The following is a 23,708-nucleotide window of genomic DNA, read 5'->3' on the forward strand; positions in this document are numbered from 1 at the left end:
ACCTTTAGGAGCATTCAACGTTACCTTTAGGAGCATTCAACGCTACCTTTAGGAGCATTCAACGCTACCTTTAGGAGCATTCAACGCTACCTTTAGGAGCATTCAACGCTACCTTTAGGAGCATTCAACGCTACCTTTAGGAGCATTCAACGCTACCTTTAGGAGCATTCAACGTTACCTTTAGGAACATTCAACGTTACCTTTAGGAACATTCAACGTTACCTTTAGGAACATTCAACGTTACCTTTAGGAACATTCAACGTTACCTTTAGGAGCATTCAACGTTACCTTTAGGAGCATTCAACGCTACCTTTAGGAGCATTCAACGCTACCTTTAGGAGCATTCAACGCTACCTTTAGGAGCATTCAACGCTACCTTTAGGAGCATTCAACGCTACCTTTAGGAGCATTCAACGCTACCTTTAGGAGCATTCAACGTTACCTTTAGGAGCATTCAACGTTACCTTTAGGAACATTCAACGTTACCTTTAGGAACATTCAACGCTACCTTTAGGAACATTCAACGTTACCTTTAGGAACATTCAACGTTACCTTTAGGAGCATTCAACGTTACCTTTAGGAGCATTCAACGTTACCTTTAGGAGCATTCAACGTTACCTTTAGGTCTCCAAAACAAGTAAAGTGCATATTTAAGAGCCTGTTTTCTTTCTTTTTTAACAAGAGGTTCTTGTATTAAAAAGAGTTATCTAGAAACAATTAAAAGTCAGCCGGGGACAGCAAATACATGGAGCTTGCGTTAGCTAAAATACCTGGCTAGCAAGAGTCACTGCATTGGCTAGCAGCAGTAACTGAAGCGTTAGCCTTAGCGGAGGAGTCACTGCAGTCTGGTTTCCTCACTCTGTACTCTTTGAACACGGGAAACGATGAAAAATAGAATGCTAGCATGGAAAAGTTAGCTGATAGCATTAGCATTTCTAATGAAGTGTCCTCGTCACTGCTAGTTTGGGGTCGCTAGCTTGTAGTCGCTAGTAATAAAAAGAGTGGAAAGAGGAATGCTAATCGTGACTAACGTTAGCTTACATTTCTCACCAACATGAGGTGCCAACACACACAAACTCAAAAACAGAAATGGGAGCGCTAACGTCTGGAGCTCCGACCGACTGTCAGGGCGGCTCGCTGTGACGACGTGAGAGGGTGAGGTAGAGTCAAAGAACGCACGAGTGGGCGAAGTGATGGGACGTCACACGTTTGTTTGTGGACTTCCACATAACCATTCTTTTGAGGCCTCGAATTGTCGTCGCCATGTTGGATTAAGGCCATCGCCATATTGGATTAAGGCCGTCGCCATCTTGGATTAAGGCCGTCGCCATCTTGGATTAAGGCCGTCGCCATCTTGGATTAAGGCCGTCGCCATGTGTGTTTTTTTCCCGCAACCAATGAACAAAAGTGACCATATTTGGAGCGTGGAGGAGTGACGTAGACATTTAGCGTCTGGGTCGAACTGGACCCGTCTCAGGATGCATCGGTCAGTTCTCTCTCATCTGACACAATCTTAACCTCTCACCTCACTGCAGGACACAGTGCTTCCTTTGTTACAGGTGCATTCAGTGAGGTTTTCACCTTGCTACAGCAGACGATGCCCATAGATTGAGTCAGTGAGCGTTACTGACTATATACACCAGATCATGAGCAGGAGGCACAAACAAACAGTGACATCATTAAAGAAAACATTTCCACATTAAGGCACCACTGTCTTTCAATTAGTGACGTATTTCTTCAATGCAGTGATAGAATAAGTAAAAAAGCAGAAATGGAGTCCATCAGCTGTTTAGCAAAACGTTCCCAGGCTTATGAAGCATATCTGGAATGTCTCTTTGGCTAAACTACAAAGTGAGGATGTACTTGTCTCAGATGTTTGTATTAATACCATAAACCTACCGAACCGTCAGTAAAAATTCAGCAAGTGGAGAAAAGGTCACAGCTGGTTAGCGTAGCTGCATTATTAGTTGGGAAGCCACCAAGAACCAGACCGAATAGGGATGGCGATACCCGAAGTTTGACGTCTTTCATTTTGTTTTGGCGGCGTTTAACCGCCTAGAAACAGGAACCTCAACTATTCACAGACTTAGAATTCCACATGACTTTACACTGTACTTGGCCTGAAAAACATGAAAATAAAATACAAATGATTTAAAAAAAGGAAAATAAAGAAAATGGAACAAGCAGCAGGTGTGTAACATCTACTCGTGTAGACATCACTCCGACCTGTCCATCGAGTCCACCAGCAAACACGTCGGCCCGTCAGTAACAGACAGGGCCAGCTGGCATATTGAGGTCTATATATAATATACATAGTTAGCAACTGGCTGCTTGTGTGAGCAGCAATCTACCAAGAGAAGTTCACATTTTGGTTATTTCAAACAGAACATTTCCATAAGGGAATGACCAATACATACACATTGATGCAATGTCAACATTTCCAATCTAGCGGTTCCCCCTCCTGCTCTCTACCCACGTGTTAGTGATGTGGTCCAACCAGGCAGAGGAGAGCAGCTCTGACCGGCGATGAAGGTTAGTACAAGTCAGTATTCTTTTTGTTTTGTCAGGGGAGCGGCTCTCTGGGAGCCGCACAGTGTAAACTTAGAGCTGCAATGGATTTTAAGGAGGGGGGGGGTACCTTAAGCGCCTAGCCACAGGATCAACTGCTAGCATTTGGTCAACACAACGCCAACAGCAGCCAGCGGATCCCCTCGAGGCAGGAAGCATAAGTAAAGCTGGGTGGAGTCTCCTCACGGCGCCATTAGACCGCCCACATCTTCTTCTGCTGGAAGTAGGCGTCAAACCGGGCCTGGGCGTACTCCTGCAGCACAGAGGACACATGAATATATACACACACACACACACACACACACACACACACACACACACACACACACACACACACACACACTCACTCTGGATACCACGTGGAAGTCATACTTGTACACAGCGTCAACACACATCGTCTCGTGGTACTCTGCTGCTACTTTACATCACGGTTACTGCTTCCATCAATGAAACACTTCCTGCAGATGTTTCAAAATAAAAGCTGAGCCACAAAGGGATGGAATAACTGTTAATGTGCGACGTCGCTGCAGTGAGTGTTGAGTTTCATGTCAGCTAGAAACACCTGCACAGTTATATAGTGTAAGAGTAGTAAATAGTGTCCTGGCTGTCGTTTCCTCTCTGAACAGGATGTTAAGAGTCAAACATTCAAACCTGCATCTTTTCATCAAAAAGAAATATTCTCGATGTGTCGTATCCCCAAAGTGAAACCTCGTCTACGTTGACAGTGGTTTGAACAATGTGTGTGTGCACAGGAAGAGTTTTAACTGCATTTGAAATGTGAATTATCCTTAATTTAAACATTCTACTGAAGAAAGCAGACAGGAGTTACTTTACATGTCATGGTATTCAACTGAATGCAAGAAGTGGAATTACTATTTAAAATGTGGTATTATGAAAGCAATCAGGGACTCGAGGCAGTACTGTATCTACAATAATGTACACATCCAGGGTTTGTGTTAACACCCTTGAAGTGTACATTATTGTAGATACAGTACTGCCTTAGTCCCTTATTGCTTAAGTATGTATGCTGACATTGTATTAATTGTTGTTTTCTATCTATTATAGAAACTTTTACCCCATTGCCAGTTTGTGAATCTGTAAATAACTCTAATTCCATTCTGACGTAATGCAGCTGCCCAAATAAGTAAATCAATAGTCTTGATCTTATGCATTTAAATATTGGGTTTTTCTCGTGTTAAAAGCATAAAGTAATAACTTTCATGTTCTAGCTGGGTAAGATGAGTAAAAAGAATATATTCCTGTAGTATTTGTCTTTACACAGTAAATATTGACACTGCGTCATCCTCCAGGGCAAAACTGCCACTGCAGCGTTTCCTCCTTCCTACATTGACATTTAAACGTCACCGGCTGCAAAGCATTCTGGGGCAGCTGCTCTGCTACTGGTCCACTCAGGCTGAACATACATCCTGCTTTTAGTCTTCATGTGTGGCCACGGCCTGAAGTTCACGTTAGCCGGAGGGACACGTGCTACTAAAAGACAGGACCAGCTGGGGCTAGCTGGTTAGCATGCTAATGTCAGTAGCTATCTCTTCGACGTCACGTTACTATAATCTGTCACCTCGTCTCTGAGAGTGTTCTCAACTCAAATGCAGGACTGGTCTTGCACCTGTAAAGCTATACAAAATACAACATGTCCAAGCAGAAAGGTGATCACATATTTACGCACCATGTATCCAAACTTGATGGTGGAGAGCCGGGCCTGGATTATGGACCACATGCCCCAAAAGAAGTGCGAGGCCAGAGAGAACCTGCAGACCAAACAAACACAGGGTCAGCGCGGTTCCTTCCACCGACTGCACGCTGCGGTTCACCTGTCTGAGCTCACCTGTTGACCTCCACGTGCAGCTCCTCCTTCAGCTTCATCTGGTCCTCTCTGCTCAGGTTGTCGAACCCTTGGTCGGCGTTGCGCAAGTAGCTTTCGATGAAGTGCAGCTGTGTATGAGACACGACGCGTGAGTAGCGGTGGCAAGCGAGCACCTCGAGACGCAGTGGGAGGAGGGGGTGAGGAGAGGGTGAGGATGGGGGGAGGAGAGGGGAAGAGGGGAGGGAGGGTGTACACACCTGCTGGGCCTTGGAGGGGTAGGCCTGAGCGTTCACTTTGAAGAAGGGGAACTCCTCACAGCTGTAGTCGTACATCCATTCACAGAAGTGGTTGCCGATATCGAAGCCCCTGCAAGGTCAGAGAGACACCGATGACGTCTTTGCCTTCAGACTTGGCGACCCCGGCTGTGCTGCTGAGCTCCTCCTGGCGTGGACGCTTCACTCACATGGTATGTGTTTTTCCCTTTGTGACTCCCAGTCAACTGCCCTGAAGCCCTTTGTTTTAGGGGCTGAACAGCTGATGTGGCAGAGCACATTGCCATTAACACTACAGACTGTGCAGGTGTGTCACCATCAAACTAAGTTTGAGTAAGGAAGTAAAAAGTAACTAAGTGAAAAATAGGGTAGGAATGATCATCGTCAAGAAATCACTCAATGCTGCCGCCCCTCTTTCCCTATGAGCAACTGTTTGAGGCATTTCAGTAACCATCTGGGATTCTAGCACCAAGGTTCCCACACTGCTATCAAGACCACATCCCTCCCACTGCTGCCAGGGAGTCCAGCAACCTCGTCCGATACCAATCAGCCAATGAGAAAAAAAAACAAAAAAACACACGGTATGCGTGTTCTCCCTACACATACGTGATGGCACATGCTCGGTATGCATGTTCTCCCTGCACATACGTGATGGCACATGCTCGGTATGCATGTTCTCCCTGCACATACATGATGGGATATGCTCGGTATGCATGTTCTCCCTGCACATACGTGATGGCACATGCTCGGTTTGCGTGGATGGTTCCTTTACATATGAGCAGACTTATCAGTGTCACAGGGGGAGGGTTGTTCCTCTGAGATCAACTGATCCAAGGCCAGCGTGTTCCAAAGCGTTTCCCATCATTTAACGGCTGAGGAATTCACATCTGAAGTCCGTCCAAGGTTGATGAAAACAAGCGCTCCCTCAAGAGCGATGCCATTGTTCCCTTCCCTTGTGATCTAGCGACTGCTGGATGCGAGTCAGAGAGGAAACCCCGACGGTGACCCCACAGGCCTGGACACGTCTGTTCCTACTGGCCTTCTCACTTCCATAACCGCTGCAGTGAAGGCACCAACAGAGGGACGTGAAGAATGAAACACAGAAACCCTGGGCTGCATTCCTTTCCCTCATGGAGCTTCTTCTCTGGCAAAGTATTGAGTCTCTCTCAAGACATTGGCAAGAGGACGAGGAGGAGCAGAAGATTGAAGCATCAGACATTAAACTCTTTTATAGAGAACGGATCAATCATGATTGAAGGATTAATGACATGAATAAATTGTGTGAATTAAATCAATAATGTGAAAGGTGATGTTGGGACTTCTGGTTACGCGAAGCCCTTGAGCCAAGCAGACTTTCCCCTGAAGACTCACATGGGGAGAGATGTGAATCAGACAGTGAGGAGGACTTAAGGAAAGGAGGTTGGTGTGAGGACGTCGTACAGACGGTAAAGCCTCAGAGGATATTTGTAATTTGGGGCGATACAAAATAAATAAAGCTCGCTCTATGTGCTCATAAAGAATAAAAGAGCCGACAGTCTTTTATTCTTTAAGTCAAATTTTGTTTTTGGGTCACAAGCCTCTGAGCAACTCTCCCAGGATTAAAGGGCGTCGCCTCGGATCGGTTCAGTCTGCCGACGCCTCACCAGCAGCAACGTGAAGAGCAACCGCTGCTGAGAGCAACCGCTGCTGAGAGCAACCGCTGCTGAGAGCAACCGCTGCTGAGAGCAACGCTTTGACCTCTTCACAGGATTCTCTTTCTCCAAACAACCAGAATCAAGAAAAGTCAAACCAGGATGCGGTTCTTAAAAAATATTTCTTAAAGAATAAAACAATTATGAAGTTCCATGAAAGGACGAAAACTAGTATCTTATTTCTTTATGACTGGTCATAATATCTCAGTATCTCAGGCACTGCACTCTCCCTCTTCTCATCATACCTCCACCGTCACACTTTCTGGGTAACCTGGAAAGGATCTGTGTCTGAACCTTGTCCTCTCACTACTGGGGTCCCTCAGGGCTCTGTGGGGTCCCTCAGGGCTCTGTCCTGGGTCCTCTCACTACTGGGGTCCCTCAGGGCTCTGTCCTGGGTCCTCTCACTACTGGGGTCCCTCAGGGCTCTGTCCTGGGTCCTCTCACTACTGGGGTCCCTCAGGGCTCTGCGGGGTCCCTCAGGGGTCTGTCATGGGTCCTCTCACTACTGGGATCCCATAGGGCTCCGTCCTGGGTCCTCTCACTACTGGGGTCCCTCAGGGGTCCCTCAGGGCTCTGTCATGGGTCCTCTCACTACTGGGGTCCCATAGGGCTCTGTCCTGGGTCCTCTCACTACTGGGGTCCCCCAGGGCTGTGTCCTGGGTCCTCTCACTACTGGGGTCCCTCAGGGCTCCGTCCTGGGTCCTCTCACTACTGGGGTCCCTCAGGGCTCCGTCCTGGGTCCTCTCACTACTGGGGTTCCTCAGGGCTCCGTCCTGGGTCCTCTCACTACTGGGGTCCCTCAGGGCTCCGTCCTGGGTCCTCTCACTACTGGGGTCCCTCAGGGCTCCGTCCTGGGTCCTCTCACTACTGGGGTCCCTCAGGGCTCCGTCCTGGGTCCTCTCACTACTGGGGTCCCTCAGGGCTCCGTCCTGGGTCCCCTCACTACTGGGGTCCCTCAGGGCTGTGTCCTGGGTCCTCTCACTACTGGGGTCCCTCAGGGCTCCGTCCTGGGTCCTCTCACTACTGGGGTCCCTCAGGGCTCCGTCCTGGGTCCTATCACTACTGGGGTCCCTCAGGGCTCCTACCATAGCTATGCTGATGACACCCAACTGATCCTCTCATTTCCCTGATCAGAAACAGGGACACCAGAGTGAATCTCTGCTGTCTGACCGACATCTCTCAGTGGATGTCCACACACCACCTGAACATCAACCCTGACCAGACTGAACTGCGTTTCCTTCCAGGAAAAGGCTCCACACCCAAGACCTCAGGATCACCTTCAACAACGCAGTGCTGGCCCCGAGCCGACTGCCAGGAACCTCGTGTGACACTCGACAGTCAACTCTCCCTCCTGTAGGTTCAGTGTGCTGCAGTAGTAACCTGTGTGCTACAGTAGTAACCTGTGTGCTACAGTAGTAACCTGTGTGCTACAGTAGTAACCTGTGTGCTACAGTAGTTACCTGTGTGCTACAGTAGTAACCTGTGTGCTACAGTAGTTACCTGTGTGCTACAGTAGTTACCTGTGTGCTACAGTAATTACCTGTGTGCTACAGTAATTACCTGTGTGCTACAGTAGTTACCTGTGTGCTACAGTAGTAACCTGTGTGCTACAGTAGTAACCTGTGTGCTACAGTAATTACCTGTGTGCTACAGTAGTAACCTGTGTGCTACAGTAGTAACCTGTGTGCTACAGTAATTAACTGTGTGCTACAGTAATTACCTGTGTGCTACAGTAATTACCTGTGTGCTACAGTAATTACCAGTGTGCTACAGTAATTACCAGTGTGCTACAGTAGTAACCTGTGTGCTACAGTAGTAACCTGTGTGCTACAGTAGTTACCTGTGTGCTACAGTAGTAACCTGTGTGCTACAGTAGTAACCTGTGTGCTACAGTAATTACCTGTGTGCTACAGTAATTACCTGTGTGCTACAGTAGTAACCTGTGCTACAGTAGTAACCTGTGCTACGGTAATTACCTGTGTGCTACAGTAGTAACCTGTGTGCTACAGTAGTAACCTGTGTGCTACAGTAGTAACCTGTGTGCTACAGTAATTAACTGTGTGCTACAGTAATTAACTGTGTGCTACAGTAATTACCTGTGTGCTACAGTAATTACCTGTGTGCTACAGTAGTAACCTGTGTGCTACAGTAATTACCAGTGTGCTACAGTAATTACCAGTGTGCTACAGTAGTAACCTGTGTGCTACAGTAGTAACCTGTGTGCTACAGTAGTAACCTGTGTGCTACAGTAGTTACCTGTGGGCTACAGTAGTAACCTGTGTGCTACAGTAGTAACCTGTGTGCTACAGTAATTACCTGTGTGCTACAGTAATTACCTGTGTGCTACAGTAGTAACCTGTGCTACAGTAATAACCTGTGCTACAGTAATTACCTGTGTGCTACAGTAGTAACCTGTGTGCTACAGTCGTAACTTGTGTGCTACAGTCGTAACCTGTGTGCTACAGTCGTAACCTGTGTGCTACAGAGGTAACCTGTGCTACAGTAATTACCTGTGTGCTACAGTAGTAACCTGTGTGCTACAGTGGCTACCTGTGTGCTACAGTGGCTACCTGTGCTACAGTGGCTACCTGTGTGCTACAGTGGATACCTGTGTGCTACAGTGGTTACCTGTGTGCTACAGTGGCTACCTGTGCTACAGTGGCTACCTGTGCTACAGTGGTTACCTGTGCTACAGTGGTTACCTGTGTGCTACAGTGGCTACCTGTGTGCTACAGTGGCTACCTGTGCTACGGTGGTGGCTGACTCACCTGTAGTTGTAGCTGCTGTACTCAAAGTCAATGAGCATCAGCTGCTGTTTGTCTGAGCTCTGGCGGCCCTTCAGCAACAGGATGTTCCCTGGAAGTGACGCACGTACAAAGTTAGTTTTTATTGAGAGAAGCTAATGTGCAGCAGATGCTAATGTGCAGCAGATGCTAATGTGCAGCAGATGCTAATGTGCAGCAGATGCAGGCCGCCGGCGTCCATGTTTTACCTTCCTGACAGTCGTTGTGGCAGAAGACGACGGGGGAGCGCGTGGCCTCCAGAAGAGACCTGAACACACGAGGAGGAGGATCAGTGAGAGCGTTTGAAGCTGTATGGAAACTTGCTGACATTCCTTCCTTTTGAAATGCAAGTTGTGTCAGCGTCCGTGTGGCATACGGGAACACATTCTGTAAATGTTGTACAACACCATGTTTGGAAACTTTCCTACACGTGTCACTTGTTATCCTCTCTGTGTGGGAGGGATGTGACATTCCTCCTCGCTGTTGTGGAATGTCATGGAGCCGAGCGTTGGTGTGAAAGGGACAGCGGCACGACGGGACAGCGGGCGCGTTTTGTTGTTTCGGTGTTTTGTTATTTGGACATATAGTCACCTCTAGGTTTCTGAGGCAGGCGGCTTCTTGGAAAATCACGACACTCTCAAAACAGGCAAAGAGGTTCATTGCTGGTGGGCCGAAGGCGGCCAGCTAGCAGCTAGCAGCTAGCGACTTGAGGCGACCACTACCCGTCACTAAAAGCCCACGTCAACAATTACGCAAACGTTAAGCGTTAATATTAGTAATATAAAGAATTGTACCCCATGTAAACATTATGCATTTTACCTACATTTTGTTACGACATGCAACAAGAAGTGACTCGCTGTTGGAGCTCGCCTCAAGTGGCCATGAGAGGAACTGCAGTGTTGGACAACGAGCAGCAGTAAGCAACTAACCAACAGCAACCAAGAATGTGAGCAAACTGAGGAGACAACCGGGTTCAGGAGCTCCCTACACTCCAAAAAGCCCCTCGGCCCTCGGTTCACCAGCCATTGCTGTCTGGAACACAAGTTCCACGACACAATAGCAGCGCTGTGGTGATCGTCACGCCCATTCTGCTCCCGTCACGCCGGTGTGGCATCTGAAATACCAAAATGGTGCGACATCGTGTTGAGTTCAACGTGAAAAAGCAACACCGGCGTAACGTTGGATCTTCATGATGCGGCCAGCGTGTTGAGAACTCTCCTCCTGTCGGAACATCCTGTAACACACCGTCAGGGCCTGAGGGGGAGGCTCCGCCCACCAGCAGGGGGAGGCTCCGCCCACCAGCAGAGCCTTGAGAGGCCGTGGGGAGAGACGCCTGATCTCCTGGACAAAAGCCAAGCAGAGCAGCGGAGACCTGCCCTAATGCAGCAGTGTGGATGTAACACGCTAGTACCTTACATGCAAAGCTGATGCACGACGCAAAGTTCAGCGTTGAGAAGCTCCGCCCCCACCGCTGCTATCAAACTGCTGCCTGAAGAACTGTGATAGCAGCGTCATGCTACGGATGAGATGATGAACCCGGACACCCTGGAGTTTAAGTTTCCACTATGTGGAAGTTACACAACAAGTATAAAGCAGAACTAAAGGCTATTTTAATGGTGGATGGAGGAAACACTGACTAGTTTTACGGAGATAAGCCACGCCCTCTTTCAAGAGCGAGGAACATTCACAACACTTTCAGCGTGAACGCAGCTTACTGTCGAGCAAGTAAACGAGTAACGTGTCGTGAACATTCACAGCGTGTCTTCTGTGAACGCAGCTTAACGTCTGTGTCCTCCGTAGCGTCCGGTTACAATACATTCGACTTCAGGACTTTAAGGCTCGGGGTTGGACGAGGCGCGCGGGGTTATGTTCAGGTCCCAAGAAGTTCATGAAGTCCAGTGATGTTCTCTCAGTGGACGCAGTGGGAACGTACTTGAGCATGTCCAGCTCCTTGGGCAGGTTGTGGCCCAGCAGGCGGTTGAAGCGCCGCAGGTGAGACTCTCTGGTGAAGTTCAGCCTCATGACTTGGCTCAGGTATCTGTTGACGGCACACACACACACACACACACACACACACACACACACACACACACACACACACACACTTTAACTTTCCCTTTCCCGAGAAAACATCTGGTGAAGTGACACGCTGTGAGATCAGGATCATATGAAAGTCAAAACGTTCTGCATATACATTTAAAAGTCAACGTGAATCAGTGATCACAACTGTGACCCCACGTGATGAGCTCATGATGACCTCATGATGACCTCATGGTGACCTCATGATGACCTCTTCTACGAATACAAGCACTTACTCTCATGTGTTGACTACTGATTGTAAAGCAACACAAAATAGTTTCATCAAATAATCATATTTTACAAAAAGGAGTAGTGGTAGTATCAATAAAAGAGTAAGAGTAAAAGAAGTGGTGTGTGTGTGTGTGTGTGTGTGTGTGTGTGTGTGTGTGTGTGTGCAGATGAACGAATACATGTTACGTTTCTGATTCCTCTCTTTGGTGTCATGGAAATGTACTAAGTCAGTCACAGGGATTTCACATGAGTCATGTTACCAATGATTAACAACGCAATACATAATCTGTAAACTATGAATCCATAGAAGTGGACAATGGACTTCATCCCCACATGCTGGTAAACGTTGTGCAATGTAAACCTCACAGACAAACAACAAACAAACTTAAGGTAATCACAACAGCAGCACATGAGAAGATAAGACGATGAGTAATCACTCGCTAACCTGAACTGTTCAAACCCGTTCCCCTCTCTAGAAACTGTTCCCCTCCCTCTAGAAACTGTTCCCCTCCCTCTAGAAACTGTTCCCCTCCCTCTAGAAACTGTTCCCCTCCCTCTAGAAACTGTTCCCCTCCCTCTAGAAACTGTTCCCCTCCCTCTAGAAACTGTTCCCTTCTCTCTAAAAACTGTTCCCCTCTCTCTAAAAACTGTTCCCCTCTCTCTAAAAACTGTTCTGTCTCGAGAGAACTTGTTCCTCTCTCGAGAGAACTTGTTCCTCTCTCAAGAAACGGCGCCTCGTGTGGACTCTCAGAGAGTTTCACCCTGATGGGTTGAGGGCCGGACAGGACGAGCTGTGGGACAGGACGAGCTGTGGGACAAGACGAGCTCTGGGACAAGACGAGCTCTGGGACAAGACGAGCTCTGGGACAAGACTAGCTGTGGGACAAGACTAGCTGTGGGACAGGACGAGCTGTGGGACAGGACGAGCTGTGGGACAGGACGAGCTCTGGGACAGGACTAGCTGTGGGACAAGACTAGCTGTGGGACAGGACGAGCTGTGGGACAGGACGAGCTGTGGGACAGGACGAGCTCCAGACTTCAGTGACTCACTTGTTCATGGTTCCAAACAGCCACTTGGGCTCCTTGTTGAAGGGCATCCTCATGGCGTGGAACTGGGCCATCTTCTCTGCCACCTCTGCTGAGATGCTCGGGTCGCTCAGCTCCCAGGTGTCCAGCTTACGGCTCTGTGAACGGGGACAAGGGTCAAGCTAAGTTCATGCTTCTGCGTCACATGGCCGCCGTACCTGCACCGTCCACGTGACGCCGTCCACGTGACGCCGTCCACGTGACGCCGTCCACGTGACGCCGTCCACGTGACGCCGTCCACGTGACGCCGTCCACGTGACGCCGTCCACGTGACGCCGTCCACGTGACGCCGTCGTTGAGCATTTAAAGTTCTGCGTCGAGGGACCGCGTCGCTCTGCAATTCCACGCCGTGCCGCCAGGTGTGTGTGGCTGTGTGGTTTCAGGGGTTTTTAGAGTCGGAGCTCATCAAAATTGAAGAGCAAAATTGACACTAGACGGTGCACCACTAACCAAAATAAAATGAACATGGAGGCGATGAATCGACATTTTAGTAATGACCACGAACAGAAACCAGTTCTGTGTCATACAATACGCCATGCTTCTGCCTCCAGTGTGTGTGTGTGTGTGTGTGTGTGTGTGTGTGTGTGTGTGAACACATGAACTACAGTAACGAGGATGGGTGTTATTTGCATATCGATAATACTTTAGCACGTCCAAACCCTTCTTTTTGAAATGGAACAATGAAAATGAAATGTAATCAGTCATTCAGGATGCATGTCATGGAGTAAACATAGAGGTGACTCACTGGGACGTACTGCTCCAGGCGGCCCTGAGGGAAGATGCCGTAGAGTTTAGGGCCCAGCTCCCTCTCCGCCAAAATGGCGAACATCACACTCTCCAACACCATGGCCTCGGCACCCTGACGACACACAGGAAGAGAAACATTCACAGCGCTACCCATCAGCTGTGAAACGCAAGAAGAACAGAAAGAAACGAGACAAAGACGAAACAGTAAAGAGAGAAACAGGTGTGTCCAGTAACAGAGCTCGTTCACGTTAACTCTGGTCGACACTGAACTGTGTGGAATCTGACCGATGACCAGCTCCAGCCTGGTAGCCTGTGGAACCAGTTTGTCTCCAGGCCTCCTCTCACAGTTTGAGTGTTTCCCTGGTTGAGTCGTCGTAAGAAGCCCAAAATATTACAATACTTGTGTTTATTGTATGTATTTGTTCAGCAAAGTCTTGGGAAAAACATGTATATCTGCAAAGAAATCACTTTTAAAAGATATTTTGATCATAACTATGAACATCCAGCATGATATGAGCCAGATTCACCAGAAAAGCCTCCTGGAGCGTCAATAAGACCTTTATGGAAAGATTAGGACCTAAAGAATCAGAACCTGAACAACAATCACAATAAAACAAAGTCTTGTCCTGTTAGGAAGGAGCTTCAGTCAAACTATATGTACCATGTGTACACTACTCATTAGATGTACCATGTGTACACTACTCATTAGATGTACCATGTGTACACTACTCATTAGATGTACCATGTGTATACTACTCATTAGATGTACCATGTGTACACTACTCATTAGATGTACCATGTGTACACTACTCATTAGATGTACCATGTGTACACTACTCATTAGATGTACCATGTGTACACTACTCATTAGATGTACCATGTGTACACTACTCATTAGATGTACCATGTGTACACTACTCATTAGATGTACCATGTGTATACTACTCATTAGACGTACCATGTGTACACTACTCATTAGACATACCATGTGTACACTACTCATTAGATGTACCTTGTGTATACTACTCATTAGATGTACCATGTGTACACTACTCATTAGATGTACCATGTGTACACTACTCATTAGACATACCATGTGTACACTACTCATTAGATGTACCTTGTGTATACTACTCATTAGATGTACCATGTGTATACTACTCATTAGATGTACCATGTGTACACTACTCATTAGATGTACCATGTGTACACTACTCGTTAGATGTACCATGTGTATACTACTCATTAGACATACCATGTGTACACTACTCATTATACCATGTGTATACTACTCATTATATGTACTGTGTGTATACTGGCCATTAGGTGTACCATGTGTATACTGCTCATTAGACGTACCATGAGTATACTGCTCATTAGGTGTACCATGAGTATACTGCTCATTAGATGTACCATGTGTATACTGCTCATTAGGTGTACCGTGTGTATACTGCTCATTAGACGTACCATGTGTATACTGCTCATTAGACGTACCATGTGTATACTGCTCATTAGACATACCATGTGTATACTGCTCATTAGGTGTACCATGTGTACACTACTCATTAGATGTACCATGTGTACACTACTCATTAGGTGTACCATGTGTACACTACTCATTAGATGTACCATGTGTACACTACTCATTAGGTGTACCATGTGTACACTACTCATTAGGTGTACCATGTGTATACTGCTCATTAGGTGTACCATGTGTATACTGCTCATTAGGTGCACCATGTGTATACTGCTCATTAGGTGTACCATGTGTATACTACTTGCCATCAGTACAGGTTGTAAAGCCCTCAGAGGCAAACCTTGTATTTGTGCATTTGGGCTGTACAAGATGAACTGAGTGAGGATGGGTGGGTCTGAAAGAGGAGGACCGCTGAGGTCCATGTTCTCAGGATGTGACATCAGAGCGGTGAGGAGAGCTTAGGTGGGTCTGAAAGAGGAGGACCGCTGAGGTCCATGTTCTCAGGATGTGACATCAGAGCGGTGAGGAGAGCTTAGGTGGGTCTGAAAGAGGAGGACCGCTGAGGTCCATGTTCTCAGGATGTGACATCAGAGCGGTGAGGAGAGCTTAGGTGGGTCTGAAAGAGGAGGACCGCTGAGGTCCATGTTCTCAGGATGTGACATCAGAGCGGTGAGGAGAGCTGGACTCAGGCTCCAGGAGGAGTTGACCCGCTCAGAGCAACCAGTCCCAGTGGAAGCTGAAGAACAGGGAAAACCTGTTCTCCGTTGATCTCAGACACACAAAGGTCTCTCAACGCGTATCTTGGAGCCCAGCAGGGGCTCGGGGTTGTCTGGGTAAAAACCTGCTCTACACAACATGACCCAGAGCCCCACACAATGCATGTGTGCTGGCTCCTCACTGCTTCACTGCTTTGTGTGGCGAGGCAGAAGGCCGGGCTGCTCAGCAGCTCCTGAGCAGACGATTCAGACTGTGGGAAACAAACTCTGCTGGGGTGAGCTGAGTCTTCACAGCATGTCTCGGGTCAGAGCTGCAATGAGGAGTTGAGGGATTCAAAGGGAAACCGTCGTAAATGATGGCGGCTTCTTAATACCAGCTAGCGGGCAGCTGGCGGGCAGCTGGCGGGCAGCTGGCGGGCAGCTGGCGGGCAGCTGGCGGGCAGCTGGCGGGCAGCTGGCGGGCAGCTGGCGGGCAGCTGGCGGGCAGCTGGCGGGCAGCTGGCGGGCAGCTGGCGGGCAGCTGGCGGGCAGCTAGCAGGCAGCTAGCAGGCGGAACACTTTATATTTCTACTCATGTTTTGACTTGACTTCCTCCAGGAAAGGCTCAACCAGCTCAAACAGTTTTATAGCTTCTCTCACCAGCAGAGCCGTGTTCAGCTGTGTAGCATCACTGCACAAGGTTTCAAAAGGGTTCCCAAGGGTTTTCAAGGCGATGATCAAACACAATGTACCATCAGAACACTGGACTGATGCTGGAAATGGGCCTCGATACACGATGTAGATATTTCTTTAAGAACCAGACGTTTACACCTGGAATAGTCTTTTACCACATTAACAATGTAGAGAGTGGATTTATGAGTCATTTCATGTCCTCTTCATTATAAACTGTGCTTCTCTTTGAAAAATAAGGACATTTCTAGGTGAATCAAACTTTTGAACATAAGTGTAGGTGTAACATTTCATATCTGAACTCGTCAGTGAAAGACCTTCAGATAGTCGCTGCAGAGACTTGGCTCTGAGCTCTGGAGTCCTTGGCATCCAGCCAGGGAATGTGCTTCACGCCGAGCGTCCAGCAGGAAGTCAGCTCCAGCAAACAATGCTGCCTCCGAGATGTCACATTCCTCAAAACAACACCTGACTGCACCGCCTGCCGAGACGCTGCATGCTGACCTCTGACTCTGGGAGACGCAGGTATCGAGTTCCTGCTCACAGCTCATCATTGAAAGCGTGTTATCTAATGTCCAGCTGACGTCTCAGAGGAAAATGATGAAGAACATTGCTGCAACTGCAGCTGGGCAATACAAGGAGTCAAATGAAACCGTTTTCTGAATTTGCCAAACATATTGTATTATTGCCCAACCCCAGCTGCAACCAAAGACTTCAGTCTGGGTCTTAGAGACCCGTCAGCACAGTCCCTTTGATCCAGAACGATCAGAAGTACCGGAGAAGACAGAACCCTGTTGACTGCTCTGTTGCAGGGACAGAAGATGGGGAACACCAAGAGTAACACAATTCAACTGGAACAACATTCAAGATGGCGACGGACGCGACGTGGCCGAACTCAAAGCTTCCCAACGGACCAGTCGAGTCCAGTAGAGTCCAGTAGAGTCCAGTAGAGTCCATGCTTCTGTCTAACACTGCTATCTTTTAATCGTCACGTGGGCGTCGGCCTGTCGCTGGTCCACTAGCGGTCTCGTATCGACCGGCCGGCAGACGGCCGGCCCTCCACTGGCGTTTCATTTCCTCTGACCTCGTTTAGAAGCCGTGTGTTTGTTTCAGCGCTCTGTTTGGCTGACAAGTCGTTCAGAAAGTTAATCATCAGCAGAAGCTCAGAAGAGCTGTCACATTCTTATTAAACACTGAAAAAGCCCCTCAATCTCTGTCCAGTCAGATAGAGGGAGTTCCCACAGCTACACACACTTTTTAAATGAATCTGAACATCGACACAGGTCCACGTCACGCAGCAGGTGACCTGTCAACATGCTGATCTGCTGCTGTGTCAATAAACCTGGACGGTGTGTGGTTTCATCTGAACCAAGACCAACCGGTACCACTGGTTTAGGTCCCAGGTGAACTTCTGCCAGAGCGATAACACCTTGAGTAAACACACTCTGTCACGCCACACCTCTGACCGCCATCTTGGCGATAAGCGCTGACAATGGGTATTAGGAGTAACACGAGCCGACTACTTCTTAAGAATTCACATGTAAAGTATATGTGACATGCACCGTGCTGCTGAGACGTGTGAAGCCCTGCAGGGATTATAGCGACGGCCTGTATAATCCTGAGGGATTTACTTTGCAGACCCAGACTCTGCCCGGCTGTCGCCTCCACGCTGGACTCACAAGGGAAGATAACTGATGACCTCACCGCTATCACATGACGGGCGCTGTGACTCAGCCGTGTGGAGCGAGGTCAGAGGTCGTGGTGACGCGGCGCAGGATTTCTAGGTCACGGGGTGGGGGGAAGGGGGGGAGGGGCTTCAGGCTGCCGGCCTCTCTGAACCCGCTCATGTTGCTCTACATTTCCTTTAAACCGTCTCTGCTCATTTAGCCTTCTCCCGCCTTGACATTTCTTTAATTAAGACCATTTTAGGGACTCATATTTTCATTCATTCCCCAACAAATCTACAGTTGGAACATTCAATAAGGTCGTTTCTTGTTACAGTCAAAGGGTTTACCGAGAGGGCTTTATCTTTGTATGGCTCCATGAAGCAAAACAAAATGTCCAAAAATGATTGATATGAGTGCAGACGTCACCCTGAACCCCCGGTTCATTACTGACATTAAGACAAGTGCTTTTGGTTTCATACGTTTTATGTCTTTAAATATGCAAATTGTGACTTCAGGAGAAGCTCAGAAGCAAACAGACAAAGTTAAGCGTTTGCTTTCCTCAGTCTGAAAGCAGCAGCGTTATGGAAGAGCAACTCACCAGAGCGTCAACCCTCTGCTGCTGCCTCCAGAGGCTCACACTCAGGTTTCTCTACAGAAACTCCCCGCTGAATGAAATCAGAACAACCAGTTCCTCCAGCCGAGCTCTGCTGGGACACACTGAGTGGAAACAGGTGTTAGAAACCAGGAGGTCAGAGGACTGAGAGAGCAGGAAGGAACCTGAGACAGAGCTACACAGGTAAAGAGCAGAGCTGAGACAGAGCTACTCAGGTAAAGAGCAGAGCTGAGACAGAGCTACTCAGGTAAAGAGCAGAGCTGAGACAGAGCTACACAGGTAAAGAGCAGAGCTGAGACAGAGCTACACAGGTAAAGAGCAGAGCTGAGACAGAGCTACACAGGTAAAGAGCAGAGCTGAGACAGAGCTACACAGGTAAAGAGCAGAGCTGAGACAGAGCTACACAGGTAAAGAGCAGAGCTGAGACAGAGCTACACAGGTAAAGAGCAGAGCTGAGACAGAGCTACACAGGTAAAGAGCAGAGCTGAGACAGAGCTACACAGGTAAAGAGCAGAGCTGAGACAGAGCTACACAGGTAAAGAGCAGAGCTGAGACAGAGCTACACAGGTAAAGAGCAGAGCTGAGACAGAGCTACACAGGTAAAGAGCAGAGGACTGGTTCCACACATCACTGGGCAACACGCCCTTCATCAGGTACTTACTTGGAAAGGGTTTTCTTTGTTTGCGGTTCGGGAGTCCCCTTTATTACAGGACATCTATCAACAAAAGAAACAGGAAAGAACTTCTGTGAGCACGCGTACATGTGAAGCCGTCATGAACGGTCAACATCCAAACCTAACCAGGCCTGCGGTGTCAGCAGCAGCGGGCGTTGGGGCCGGTTGGACTAGTAGCCGGCCTGACTCCCTTCTCGTGGCGACAGAGCGGGGTGGCGGTCAGAGAGCGCGAGGCAGGTAGAGCGCTGTCCTGCAGCCTTAAAGCTGCAGCTGGCTGGACTGAGGGTAGACCCTTTTACACGCCGAAGACCATCGCAGGTGTGCGCACGCAGTCTGGCAAAGGAAGGGCGGCGGCGCGCGCTAGCTTGTTGAGCTACGAGACATTAACCTGCAGAGACGACGGCGTTACCGACACAGAACCAATACGGAGAACCTGAACATGCAGCCCACCGTGAAACCTTACGCCAGAGAGAGCCAAGTCGAGTCATTACGACGAGTCATTACGAGCTACAAGTCGAGTCATTACGAACTACAAGTCATTACGACGAGTCATTATGAGTTACAAGTCGAGCCATTACGAGTCATTACAAGCTACAAGTCATTACGAGCTAGAAGTCGAGTCATTACAACGAGTCATTACGAGCTACAAGTCGAGTCATTACGAGCTACAAGTTCAATCATTACGAGTCATTACGAGCTACAAGTCGAGTCATTACGAGCTACAAGTCGAGCCATTACGAGCTACAAGTCGAGTCATTACAACGAGTCATTACGAGCTACAAGTCGAGTCATTACGAGCTACAAGTCGAGTCATTACGAGCTACAAGTCGAGTCATTACGAGCTACAAGTCGAGTCATTACAAGCTACAAGTTGAGTCATTACGAGCTACAAGTCGAGTCATTACGAGCTACAAGTCGAGTCATTACGAGCTACAAGTCAAGTCATTACAAGCTACAAGTCGAGTCATTACGAGCTACAAGTCGAGTCATTACGAGCTACAAGTCGAGTCATCACAAGCTACAAGTCAAGTCATTACAAGCTACAAGTTGAGTCATTACGAGCTAGAAGTTGAGTCATTACGAGCTAGAAGTCGAGTCATTACGAGTCATTACGAGCTACAAGTCGAGTCATTACAACGAGTCATTACGAGCTACAAGTCGAGTCATTACGACGAGTCATTACGAGCTACAAGTCGAGTCATTACGAGTTACAAGTGGAGTCATTACAACGAGTCATTACGAGCTACAAGTCGAGTCATTACGAGCTACAAGTCGAGTCATTACGAGCTACAAGTCGAGTCATTACGAGCTACAAGTCGAGTCATTACGAGCTACAAGTCGAGTCATTACGAGCTACAGGTCGAGTCATTACGAGTCGAGGCAACAGAACATGGTGTCCTTCACCAACTTCAAACGTGCTCATTACCGTTTCCAACCCTTGACTTCGTTCAGGCGCGGCGGCTCGTGGACCTGCAGCCTTGAGTTCTGCAGAACTGAACTGGATCAAGTGAACATGAACATCAGCGCGTGATGTTGGCGACGGAGTCGACGCTTAAAGCTCGCCTGATGCCGGGAGGAAGAACTTCTGTTGCCAGAATGCTAACGTACCTTTTTTATGGCGTCGGCTGTAAAAGGGTCTATTATAGCCGGGGTAAAAAAAGATCTATTTATTTATAACTACAATTATCCCACATGCTACGCACATATCTTCATTGCTGAGAAACGGGGCGTCCAGTGCAGTTGGGCTTTGTTTGATCACGAGCAGCGGTGCTCTGTGACAGAGCTGCTGCATCCTGTTAGCTCTTCAGGTGAGACAGATCATTCCTGAGAGGCGGCCGTCCTGATGGAGGCGGCTGCGGTTACCTTGGTGAAGGTCGCAGCGCGGTGGCTCTCCCTCAGGCGTCCCGGCAATAAAAGCTGCCGTCGGCTTTTATTGCGCCGCTTTTAGTTAATACTTAATGCAGGAGTCATTGGGCAAACGTCAGGCGGAGGAAGCAGCAGGACGGCGTCTCTCGCCAAAGCTAACGGCGTGCATGAGATTAGCATGTGCCGCTTCGCTCTGAAGCCTATGACCTCCCGTCACTCAGCATGACATCAGAGGTGCTGAAGAGTTTTATCTCTGTCGTTCTTACACATTTAGTGCTGGGATCAACACCGACATGCAGTGTCTTTCTGCTTTTGTGAAGCAACAACCCGCCAAACTGCACACGCTTGACTTTTCTCAACACTGTTTTTTTTATTCAGTGAAAAAGGTGGCGAGTCACCCTTAAAAAAAGAATATCCAGCTAACTTCTCTTGGGAGTCACGAGCCGGCGTCTTTAGGGAAGAAAGGAGACAGACAGGAGGTGTTTGGGCGCTGGCGTTGTTCCCTTCATGTGTCGTCCCAGCCGGGTGTCGTGCTGCATGAGTCAGTGTGTGTTACGTCTTTGTATTAGGCTGAGATTTCAGGGATCTCATACTGTACCGTGTTTTTTGGTGGGTTCACCTGGGAACAAGAGTACCCAGGAGGGCACGCTCCTTTGGGAAGCCTACGGCAAAGAACACATGCATGTACAGCCATGGGGGTACATCATCATGTACAACAATGGCTAACACGCGCGCACACACACATACACACACAAGCATATGAGCTGCAGACACACGCACACACACAACAAGCTCTGGGGGCGACAGGGTCACATCAGACAGTAGTATGTTTATCTGGTTGTTTGTTTGTGATTATCAGCTCATATTGACCTTTGACCCCAGTTACAACCAGTAACAGTTAAAAGTCCAACCTTTTTACAGGAAGTCAAATAAATGAGTCTGCTGTTTGTGCGTGGCCTTTTCAACACAATCGCAGTGCTCGGCAAACTGCCGGCGTCCATGTTCACTTCCTGTCAGCCTCCAACATACACCGGCGACAGGAAATGAACCGGACACGCTTTACAACTGTGACGTGGTCGGGAGCAGCACTTATCTTCTCCTGTCCCTTCTTCTTTTCACACAGCTAAACTGTAACAGGACTAATATCTGCGAGCTGCTGAGGGAACGTGGTTCCTAGGACATCCTGGAGAAGAGTCTGGCTTACTTGTAGCTCTGTCTCTGCAGTAAAACAACAGCGTGCAAACAAGAGATAAGAGATGCGGCTCCCACCTGCAGGATGGCCCCGTAGAGGCGCAGCAGGACGCTCCGCGGCTCGTCCCCAACACAGGCCAGGCTGTCGGGGAGGCTGCACAGGAAGAGCTTGTTGCTCAGACCGCCCCTGTGGGGGCACATGGTACATGTTACATGTAGACATGGCCTCCAGGAGACATGGCCTCCAGGAGACAAGGGCACTAGGAGACATGGCCTCCAGGAGACATGGCCTCCAGGAGACATGGCCTCCAGGAGACATGGCCTCCAGGAGACAAGGGCACTAGGAGACATGGCCTCCAGGAGACATGGCCTCCAGGAGACAAGGGCACTAGGAGACATGGCCTCCAGGAGACATGGGCACTAGGAGACATGGCCTCCAGGAGACATGGGCTCCAGGAGACATGGCCTCCAGGAGACATGGGCTCCAGGAGACATGGGCTCCAGGAGACATGGCCTCCAGGAGACATGGCCTCCAGGAGACATGGGCTCCAGGAGACATGGCCTCCAGGAGACATGGGCTCCAGGAGACATGGGCTCCAGGAGACATGGCCTCCAGGAGACATGGCCTCCAGACACAGAACAACACAACACAGTCTCACATTACGTCGCTCAACTGCCTGTAAACCCTTAATCCCTTACACACACTGTGGGCACAGGCCTGGAGGCCAGATGTCACGCCACATTAAGTCATTTCATAAGAAACGAAGGCAGTAGCTTATTTTAGGAAAAAAGTCAAGAGATTGTCATTTTAAGAGAACCTCTACTGGGTCACAGCTACAATAGAGGTTTAGGTCGAACACATGTAATAACAATACACATGTGTGTTGTGACGCAAACGGCGTGGAGTGACTAATAAAACACAAAAGATGCATTCAGTGCAGTCGGAACAGCCGCCAGCATCTCGGGTCGGCCTCTCGCGGTTCACGTCACGGGCTCCGTTCACCCCGCGGCAGCCTCCTCGCGCACGGGGCCTGTTCCCACGAGCCGGCCTACCTGATGACGGTGATGTGGAACTCGTCCTTGGCCAGGCTTTTCCACGCGCCGTGGAGGAACTCTCGGCACCACAGCAGCGCCTTGCGCTGGGTGTCCAGGTCCGGCTGGTCGAGGTGGACCAGCTCCTTGCGGTCCTCCTCGACGTCGGGCTGGACCTGCAGCGCGTTCTCGGTCACCAGGAGGCCCAGCGACAGCGTGGGGGAGGAGGACACCCCGTTGATGAACTTGGTTTTCATGTTGGTTTCTTAAAGAGAAGAAATAGAATATTCTGAGTTGAGCGCCCCCCACGGAGCGAGGAGGCGGATGCGGAGCCTCTTGGCTTGTGTCGCAGTCGAAGGTTTATGTCGGTTATTCGGCACGAAATGTGTGTTTCTCTCTGTGAATGTAAGAAAGAAAAAGCGTGTTGTTTCTTTTGTCTTTATTTGTGTCGTTGGTAGAATGTGGAGCTTCGCTCTGGCGTCGAACAGGAGTAACGGGGACCGGCGGCAGAGGACCGGCGGTAGA

At 48.9% G+C, this 23,708-nt stretch overlaps 1 protein-coding gene across 4 annotated transcripts in view; it reads right to left on the reverse strand.

Annotated features, from left to right (window-relative positions):
• The window catches only part of chka (choline kinase alpha), a 25,777-nt gene extending 2,069 nt beyond the window's left edge, over positions 1-23,708 (reverse strand). The window contains exons 1-12 of one of the 4 annotated variants that reach the window (XR_011080174.1): positions 23,205-23,708; positions 22,230-22,338; positions 19,083-19,136; positions 13,281-13,394; positions 12,500-12,633; positions 11,073-11,177; positions 9,349-9,407; positions 9,125-9,212; positions 4,651-4,759; positions 4,415-4,521; positions 4,256-4,337; positions 47-2,821 (exon numbers count right to left, since the gene is read on the reverse strand). Coding sequence is in view for 2 of the 4 variants with exons in the window: in XM_068604169.1 (XP_068460270.1) it covers positions 2,762-2,821; positions 4,256-4,337; positions 4,415-4,521; positions 4,651-4,759; positions 9,125-9,212; positions 9,349-9,407; positions 11,073-11,177; positions 12,500-12,633; positions 13,281-13,394; positions 19,083-19,136; positions 22,230-22,338; positions 23,205-23,440 (1,257 nt within the window). In the remaining 2 variants the exon portion in view is untranslated. The other 3 variants (XR_011080173.1, XM_068604169.1, XM_068604170.1) reach the window with 3 other exon arrangements.

The sequence above is a fragment of the Clinocottus analis genome, unplaced genomic scaffold, assembly GCF_023055335.1.
Source record: "Clinocottus analis isolate CAN_PGR_092001 unplaced genomic scaffold, fCliAna1.0.p SCAF_64, whole genome shotgun sequence".
Taxonomy (NCBI): domain Eukaryota; kingdom Metazoa; phylum Chordata; class Actinopteri; order Perciformes; family Cottidae; genus Clinocottus; species Clinocottus analis.